The sequence below is a fragment of the Oncorhynchus clarkii genome, chromosome 4, assembly GCF_045791955.1.
Source record: "Oncorhynchus clarkii lewisi isolate Uvic-CL-2024 chromosome 4, UVic_Ocla_1.0, whole genome shotgun sequence".
In the NCBI taxonomy this organism is placed as follows: Eukaryota; Metazoa; Chordata; class Actinopteri; order Salmoniformes; family Salmonidae; genus Oncorhynchus; species Oncorhynchus clarkii.
Window position 1 is genome coordinate 54,555,524 of NC_092150.1, and position 9,974 is coordinate 54,565,497.

The 9,974-nt window shown below is 41.1% G+C and overlaps 1 protein-coding gene across 1 annotated transcript in view; it reads left to right on the forward strand.

Annotated features, from left to right (window-relative positions):
- The window catches only part of LOC139408002 (protein lin-28 homolog A-like), a 37,597-nt gene extending 33,834 nt beyond the window's left edge, over window positions 1–3,763 (forward strand). The window contains exon 4 of the mRNA XM_071151846.1: window positions 3,472–3,763. Coding sequence (XP_071007947.1) covers window positions 3,472–3,763 — 292 coding nt within the window. The remainder of the gene's footprint in view (window positions 1–3,471) is intronic.
- Window positions 3,764–9,974: the final 6,211 nt, after the last annotated feature.

Consider the following 9,974-nt stretch of genomic DNA (forward strand, 5'->3'; position numbering starts at 1 on the left):
ATCCCTGGACACACATGGGTCCAGGTGTGTCGCATGTCGCTGACAACCCTCCTGGCTCCGCCCACCGACATCCTATTAAGGAAAACAAGAGCAAAGAGAAAGAATTCGACAGGCAGAGTGGGAGGGTCGTCACACTATGTATTAGCCAATGGGAGACTAAGTCACCGCAGAAAGAGCAGCCACCCATAGAAATGAATGGAATCCTACAGTTTCATGGACCAAATTTCATGTAATTAATGATATTATCTTTTTTTGTAGTGGGGACAGCAAAAAAACCAACTGTTTTTCTATATAGTTTTATTACTGTCCGCCCCAGGACCATGGTGAAGCCAAAACAATAACTACGTTGCTGGGGCGGTCAGTAATACTAATGACCGAGTATATACACAAGCAGTGGGGCGACAGGGGGTAGCAGATTCCTGCTTTTAAGGTGACTGTATAAAAGAAGAAATGTGGCAAACAATTATGGAGACGCTAATAAATGCATTTCTGTTGCTTCTAAAATCTTTCAATGATTCATTGTAAAAATAATAATTTCTCCAGTACCATTTTCCCTTGTAAATTTCAAGAAAATGTTGAATGGACTATGACAGTGAGTTGATTCACAAGTCCCTTGTTAGTGCTAAAAACCTGCCATCCAACAATAAAAAAAAAAATCTAAATTCTGTTATTCTGTTGCACATTGTATGTTAAATTATGCAACAAAGAGAGATTTTTTGGACAATAAAGTCACTACCGGTGGAGTCCAAGTCCGCACTGGTCGAGGTTGATTGACGAGTCATGAAAATCTTTGACTCGAGTCCAAGTCAAGTCCCAGTCCTGGACTCGAGTACTACAACACTGAAGCATATTCATTGAACTATAAACCAAGTCTATTCTCAACACTTGTGTATATATGTGTTCATTTAAAGTGTTAATCGGTGTTTAACTTTCAGAGTTAAATTAAACATTTGCTTTGTAACCCGGAATTTGGAACAGAATAAAAAGAGCATACGCCATATGACACCCAACAAATGCTTTATTGTAGCAGCAATCCCCGGGAGGAATATTAAAACATTGCGGATGATGTGTCTACGCTATTCTGAGGAGGCAAGAACAAATGAGGCAGTCTAGGCTATGTTGGGTAGCATCCCAAATGGTTTCCTATTCCCTAGCGCACTACTTTTGACCAGATACCTATGGGCTCTGGTCAAAAGTAGTGCACTGAATCAGGAATAGGGAGCCATTTGGTGGAATGCAGTCATGATGCTAACAGCATTCTACAACCAGCCTCCAAGTATTACCGTGGTAACCACCACAGGCTCCTTAGTAACCCACAAGGTCCCAGTGAAGTGTGTTTGCACCATTTCTTAGCTCGGTAAGAGCACATGAAGCCCATCAAAATATTGAGGGTACGAAACCTTCTGAACTGAGGTCAACTCCTGTTCAAGCCTGTTTGGTAATTGAATTGGATGTTGCGTTTGAGATATGCAGCAGGTAGCCTAGTGGTTAGAGCGTTGGGCCAGTAACTGAAAGGTTGCTGGATTGAATCCCTGAGCTGACAGGGTAAAAATCAGTTATTCTGCCCCTGAACAAGGCAGTTAACCCACTGTTCCCCAGTAGGCAGTCATTGTAAATAAGAATTTGTTCTTAACTAATATATGCAATGGCGTTTTCAGTTATAGCATTGCCTTTTTCAATTCAGTTTTTCTTCGGCAGCTCAATTGGAATTGAAATGTACTTGACCATTGATCGGCACAATGTTTTCATTGTGATTGCGTGTCAAGGAGTGTGTGTGTGTGTGTGTGTGTGTGTGTGTGTGTGTGTGTGTGTGTGTGTGTGTGTGTGTGTGTGTGTGTGTGTGTGTGTGTGTGTGTGTGTGTGTGTGTGTGTGTGTGTGTGTGTGTGTGTGTGTGTGTGTGTGTGTGTGTGTGAAAGTGATTTTGAGAGAGAGAGAGATGGAGTGTGTGTGTGTATGGGCAGGAGAGAGAGAGAGAGATGGAATGTGTTTTCATCGAGGATGAACAGTTCATCTCAACATCCTCATTAAGTGCAGCTTTCTTCTACATCTGCTCCTTGATTTGTTATTGAGCGGTCTGTTTGTCTTATAACATGGGTCTTCGAGATGCACCAAGAGAAATGCAACATGCCTGTCTTATAGTGCTCACCGTCCATTGTGTCTGTCTGAGAATCAATGCTATAGAGCCATCCAAGCCATCCAAGCCCTTACATTTTTCAATTCAATGCACTGTGTTCCATGCAAAATTGAGAACTCCCTATATGAGGAATGTATTGAGGGTGGTGTGTTTTGCTTGTACTTTAAGTGCTATACCACTTCATTTACAAATGATTCTAAAACATCTATGTTGTGCTTATGAAGACTTAATAAAACCTATATTTGTTTGTTGCAAGGAGAACGCTAAAGTGGGACCCCCCCCCCGATTGATTTCACCAATGATTTGTGTAAATACTGTATAGATGAAACTCTACTGTGATGGAATTGTTTCTCACATTTCAAAAGGATTTATGGCCTTAGACAGTTTACATTAAACTGACTGGTATAATGCATTAGTGAATGTTATAAGCTTGTATGAGCCTTTATAATGTCTAATTAGGCCTTTATATGTAACAGTTTACATTAAACCGACTGGTATTATGCATTAGTGAATGTTATAAGCTTGTATGAGCCTTTATAATGTCTAATTAGGCCTTTATATGTAACAGTTTACATTAAACTGACTGGTATAATGCATTAGTGAATGTTATAAGCTTGTATGAGCCTTTATAATGTCTAATTAGGCCTTATATGTAACAGTTTACATTAAACCGACTGGTATTATGCATTAGTGAATGTTATAAGCTTGTATGAGCCTTTATAATGTCTAATTAGGCCTTTATATGTAACAGTTTACATTAAACTGACTGGTATAATGCATTAGTGAATGTTATAAGCTTGTATGAGCCTTTATAATGTCTAATTAGGCCTTTATATGTAACAGTTTACATTAAACCGACTGGTATTATGCATTAGTGAATGTTATAAGCTTGTATGAGTCTTTATAATGTCTAATTAGGCCTTTATATGTAACAGTTTACATTAAACCGACTGGTATTATGCATTAGTGAATGTTATAAGCTTGTATGAGCCTTTATAATGTCTAATTAGGCCTTATGTCACCTTTCTATGATACATTTTCAACTGACTCAAAATGGATGATGGTTGGTCGGGATTTCTGTTAGGATAAATACACACAAGGGGGCTTAAGAAGATGCTTAAGACAATAATTGCAATGCATTATAACGCCATTGTAGTGCTTTATACCTGTTTACTTTATTAAAGCATTATCGAATTGTTGATTCATCCTTATTTGAGTTATTGAATATTGTTTCGATATAAGTAGCAAGTTGGTGCCGTTTTCTGTCCTTTACCTGTTTCTTCTTCTCTCCCTCCTCTTCTTTCTCTCCATTCCACTCCCACTGTCCTATGTCCAGCTGTTATAACTGTGGAGGTCTGGACCACCACGCCAAGGAGTGTGGCCTGCCCCCCCAGCCAAAGAAATGCCACTACTGCCAGAGCATCATGCACATGGTGGCCCAGTGTCCCCACAAGGCGCTGGCGCCCCCCACTGGCTCTCAGGACCCCCTGCACCCCTCTACCTCGACCGACCTGTACCCCCCTGACGAGGAGGAGCGCTTGGGTTCATCCCCCCTCGATGGCCCCTCGTCCTCCCCGGAAGCGCCACCCCAGTCACACTGTGGTGGCCCCCAGAGGTGGAGGAAATAGGCGGGGAGAAGGGGAGAGGTGTACCATGACCCTGACTCCCCTAATCTAAGGAACCCCCAAAATCCCATCCCTAATCTACCTCACACTCGTGAAAAAAATGGGAGGTATATTTTTGGGCGGGACCAGCGAAGTTATGGCAACGATCACCGGGATACGGATTTGTGTGAATGTGTGTGACTGGCTGACTGGTTGTCATCTGGTTGCAGCTATGGCAACCATCGCTGGGGATATGGACTCATGTGAATGACTGTGTGTGACTTCTCAATCAGTGCAGCTCAAGAGACAAAATGGTCTAAAAGAGAAACAAGGGTTAGGGTTAAGGGTTAGGGGTTAGGGTTAGGGTGATTGTGAACCTGAGTTAGATGACTGGTGTCATCCGTAACACTTTGTGTGGTAGTTTCTGAATAGAATTCGGTTTCCTTTTAGATTTTAGTTCACGTGTTTCATATTATATTATTATTCTAAACATCATGATGCCTCTTTTTTAGCATTTAAGACTTTAAAAAAAGGCCTTGATGTAGGCCAGTGTTTCCTAATTGAGCATATTTTAGTTTTGCCCTAGCAGTAACACACTTGATTTAACTTATCGCCAAGCCTTTGATTATTTACAATCCGGTGTGTTAGTGATACATCAAAAACTAAAATGTGTACCCCTTTGGCTCCCCGGGACCAGGATTGCAAAACACTGATTGGTCCTCTATAAAAACAATAGAACCGCAAAAATATCTGAATCCAAATGATGCCTCAGTGTGACCTATTGATCAGTGTTGGCGAGAGCACCATGGATACCAGGGTGAAAGGTTAGAAAGAGGATGGGAGGACCCATTCAATAAACCTTGTGGTCATGTGCAACGCTCTGCTTTACAGAAACAGAACTGGACCAACTGCCAGTTCTGGGGGGGGGGGGGGGGGGGGAGCAATGGTTGCAATGGTTTCATAAGAACCAGGAACTGGTTGTTATATGGTTGTTATTATATGGTTGTAATGACGTCATTTCAACCAGCTTTGCCCACTGGGTGATTGTTGTTAAACCTAGTTTGAAGTGTGTGTGTGTGTGTGTGTGTGTGTGTGTGTGTGTGTGTGTGTGTGTGGGCACAAGCGCGTGTGTGAGTGTGTATGTGGGCACAAGCGTGTGTGTGTGTGGCATAGCCTGGTGCAGTGAAGTCACCTTTGCTGTGTACTTCCCCAGCGGGTAGATTTTGGCACAAGACATCATTGCAACCAGTATTCTGCTGCGAAAAGAAGCCTAACTGTCACTCCTGAACCACAGAAGTTGAGCTTTTCTAGTTCAGTGGTACTAACAATTGACTGCAGAGTGCTAGTGGGGGAATAGTATTGATCCAGGCATGTGTGCACTTGCTTGTGTGTGAGTGGGGTTGTTAGGAACGTGTGAGAGACATTGTTCCTTTCCTAAAACATAACAAAGTTTGATCCAGGCTTTGAGATTGGGGCCAACCTCTAGTCGACTTGATATTAATGTTTCATGTAATCCTAGAAAGACATACTTAGAAAAAGTGTTTTATCACTCGAGACCTTGCCTGGCTACCCAGATTCCTTGCTCTTGCCAAACGCTAAGCCACGCTCACAGACGTTAGTTTCTTCTCCGCAGTGAGTCTGGATCTGAGTACCTCCCAGACCCTTCACCGAATGCCAACACATTTGAGGCCATCTGATTGGTCCAGGAACCGATGGGTTGGGCCAGAGCTAGAACAAACATGGGTAAAGCGACGGTTTGAAAATGTGTCATTGGCATTGATACTCTGATTGGTTAGAGACGATCCAATCGATGTTGACTTTGTTTTGTACAAAGCCCCTCGTGTCCCTCGTCACCATAAAATGTTAAATGATGGCAGACCGAGACACTCAATATGTGGTCTGGAGACCGGACTCGAGTAGCCTAACAACTCACACTAAATTCTTCTTCTAAAGAATTTAGTGTGAGTTGTTAGGCTACTCGAGTCCGGTACCTAGACCACATATTGAGTGTCTCGGGCTTGTCTCGGATACATTTTTACTCTGTCTTGACTGTTTCGGCTCAGTCTCGGACAATCTGAATTATCAGCCCCCGTTCAGTCAATGCTTCACCATGCCAAATATCCACACTCCTTTTATAACACCTTTCATACTTACTCGTAACAATACTGTCCTTTACTACAGTGCATTCTGAAAGTATTCAAACCCCTTGAATTGCTCCTCATTTTGTTACGTCACAGCCTTATTCTAAAATGGATTCAATAAATGTTTTTCCTCATCAATCTACACACAATACCCCATAATGACAAAGCGAAAAACAGGTTTTTAGAAATGTTTGCTAATGTATTACAATTTACAGAAATACTGTACATTTTTAGCTCTTTTTTTATGGCGGCGATCTGACACAATTTCAATCATGGTCTTGAATTGGACTCGCCTTGTTCTGGTCTCGGTCTTGACTCGAACTCGCCCCCCCCTCCCGGTCTCGGTCTTGACTCGGTCTCACAACACTTCTTGGATTTGAAACTATTTTATCCACCTCTAGGTTTAAGTTCCAAAACATTGAAAAAATTCCATTATTTAATAGGACTTCTACTATCTACATTTGGGTTGTTGACTAATTAGTTTTAGATAGTGTCACAGTTTATGAAGTCACAATATAAGTCATTAATATATGTATGAAAGAATAGCATATTCTAAAACAATTATTACATTTAAGTATAGAATACATTATTTCTGGCATAGTTTAAGAAACTATGTATTGTGCGTAGGATTCTTTATTGTCAAGCACCATCACACCTCTCTCTCCCTTTGACCTGTGTGACATCACTCATTTTACCCGTTCAGTCAATGCCCTCCCCGTTTATAATATGAAGTAATATTCTACATTTATGTCTCTCTTTATTTCTATCACTCCATCTCACTCTTATCCTCCCTCGGCATGATCAAAATATCTGATCACTCTCACATCACTCTACCTCTCTCTATCGTTCTATCTGTCTCCGTTCCTCTTTTCCGACGAAATGCCTTACCTATATAGGAAAAACTCGGACCCCTAGCCCTAGGCCTAGTATTAGTCAAATCACATAGCCTCTACATCTGTCTGATGTCAAAGCTTTCTATCCCTATATACACACCCCTGTCCCTCTCTCATCTATGCCTGTGGTACCACCTGTTTCCCACTCAAAACGGGATCCCTAAACACTGCTGCTCGTTATTCAAATAGTCCAGAGATTTATTAAGAGCTGAAAAAGAGGTAGGGAGAAAAAAAAATGTAAGTGCTGCTTTTCGTATGACTTGAATCCTCTGCGAGTTTCTAGTAGCGCTTATACTAATGAAACATGACAACTCTTCTCTGACCATATTGAATGTGAAAAGAACTCTGAAGTGTCTCTCCTCACAAAAGTCAATGAGGGTTACTTTGGAGTCGTATCTTCTTAATGTGCTGACAAATCAAATGGCTTTGTATGATGATATCAAACTAGCTTGTGTTTTCTAAAGCTCTAAAACAAATTACGTAGACAAGCAACAGTTTTTGGTATACATTTCTATAAAAGAGTTTGGCTTTATTTGAAGGCATTGTAAAAGTAGGACTTGCTTTGCTGTTCCTGCTCCTTTGGAATTTCAAGGGATTGTTTCTGAAAGTTCAACACTGAGGTTGTTTATGTATAGCTTTTTGAATGTGTGATGTGCATCGAATTGAATCCAATAAGCGGACAACAACAGAGAGGGAAAAAAAGAGAATGACCAAACCTCACAATGAGCACAGCCCATTTTTGTACTATGTATATATTTTTTTTATCCACAATTCCTCTCAGGATGATAAACTGTTCTCAGGGAATTAACCAAAAAATGCATATTTTATTATTTTGGGAATCATCCACCGACTGATCGATGAACTCAAACTTTACTGTTCAAACGGTTCTGTACCTCTTCATGTCCTGATATTAGTAACTAACTACCTCTCGAGTTACACATAGTTGTGCATTTTCTTCTTCTTATGTTTTGTTTTGATTGATCTTATATGATTAACTGTAGGACTTTTTTTGTTTACAGCAAAAGCCTACCTCATTTCCTCAGTTTTTTCCCTTCCCCAGCCCCCCCCCCCCACTGTCCTCTACCACCTCTGTTGTTCGTTACAAGCGTCCGGTGTTGGCACAGTAGTCGCAATGCAGTTTCAATCAATCACATCGCTGAAATGGCAGATCAGTTGTGACTCCAACTCCTCTTTTCCAATCAAAGCCTGTTTTTTGTTGTTGTTTTTCTTCAGTTTTGAAATTGTAGTGTTCATCTCCACATCCAGGGTGAACTTTGTCTGCCAGCTAAGTGTGTGTGTGTGTGTGTGTGTGTGTGTGTGTGTGTGTGTGTGTGTGTGTGTGTGTGTGTGTGTGTGTGTGTGTGTGTGTGTGTGTGTGTGTGTGTGTGTGTGTGTGTGTGTGTGTGTGTGTGTGCGTGCGTGCTTTTCCAGCATATGTAGGCCTACACACTTAGCTTGCAGACAGCAACCAGTTAGTTTAAGTGTTTGTACATATTTTTTCTCCTAACCTCATTTCTCATTGTAACCACTTGACAGGCATGAGGTGGACACAAATTGGATTGTACTGTAAATGCACAAGAAGATAGTGCCTATCTATGTTTTGTCTGTGTATTCCCATCGTATTCCCACATAACATTTTTTCTCTCTTTGGCCTACTCAGTAAGTGACCTAAATATCGGCCATTTTGACAACCTCCGAAAATGACAAGTTGCGTTGTCTCGAGACAATTGGTTCTTGTTTTTGTGAACTACAATACGTATTATGAGTGGCATTAATAATTCTTAAGAAATGGGTAGATTTAAGTACTAATAGTGACCTTGCATATGTTGAGATCCTTAAAAAAAGGGTTTATGAATATTACTATTATTTTTTGACTGAAACTCTTGAGGTTAATAATACAGGATTTGTTTTTTGGGGGGGGGGGGGGGGGGGATTGGGGCGAATGCAGTATTCCAGTACAAGCTCACCTCATAGTCTTCTTTGCAGTTTGCAGTACATGTGCGACTAGTTTACATCGGCATATGAACAAAAAGTACCACCGTTACTGATGATATTATTATTATTCATTATTAGCTTTACAGTGGAAGTCGGAAGTTTACATACACCTTTGCCAAATACATTTTATCTCTGTTTTTCACAATTCTTGACAATTAAACCTAGTAACAATTTCCTGTCTTAGGTCAGTTAGGATCACCACTTTATTTTAAGAATCTGAAATGTCAGAATAATAGTAGAGAGAATGATTTATTTCAGCTTTTATTTCTTTCATCACATTCTCAGTGGGTCAGAAGTTTACATACACTCAATTAGCATTTGGTAGCATTGCCTTTAAATTGTTTAACTTGGGTCAAACGTTTCAGGTAGCCTTCCACAAGCTTCCCACAATAAGTTCAATTAATTTTGGCCCATTCCTCCTGACAGCTGGTGTAACTGAGTCAGGTTTGTAGGCTTCCTTGCTCGCACACACTTTTTCAGTTCTGCCCACAAATTTTATAAAGGCTTGAGGTCAGAGCTTTGTGATAGCCACTCCAATACCTTGACTTTGTTGTCCTTAAGCCATTTTGCCACAACTTTGGAAGTATGCTTGGGGTCATTGTCCATTTGGAAGACACATTTGCTACCAAGCTTTAACTCAAGACTGATGTCTTGAGATGTTGCTTCAATATATCCACATAATGTTCCTCTCACATTATGCCATCTATTTTGTGAAGTGCACCAGTCCCTCCTCCAGCAAAGCACCCCCGCAACATGATGCTGCCACCCCGGTGCTTCACAGTTGGGATGGTGTTCTTCAGCTTGCAAGCCTCCCCCTTTTTTCCTCCTAACATAATGATGGTCATTATGGCCAAACAGTTCTATTTTTGCTTCATCAGACCAGAGGACATTTCTCCAAAAAAAACGATCTTTGTCCCGATGTGCAGTTGCAAACCGTAGTCTGGCTTTTTTATGGCGGTTTTGGAGCAGTGGCTTCTTCCTTGCTGAGCAGTCTTTCAGGTTATGTCAATATAGGACTCGTTTTATAGATACTTTTGTACATGTTTCCTCCAGAATCTTCACAAGGTCCTTTGCTTGTTCTGGGATTACTTTTCGCACCAAAGTACATTCATCTCTAGGAGACAGAACGCGTCTCCTTCCTGAGCGGTATTACGGCTGCGTGGTCCCGTGGTGTTTACACTTGGGTACTATTGTTTGTACAGATGA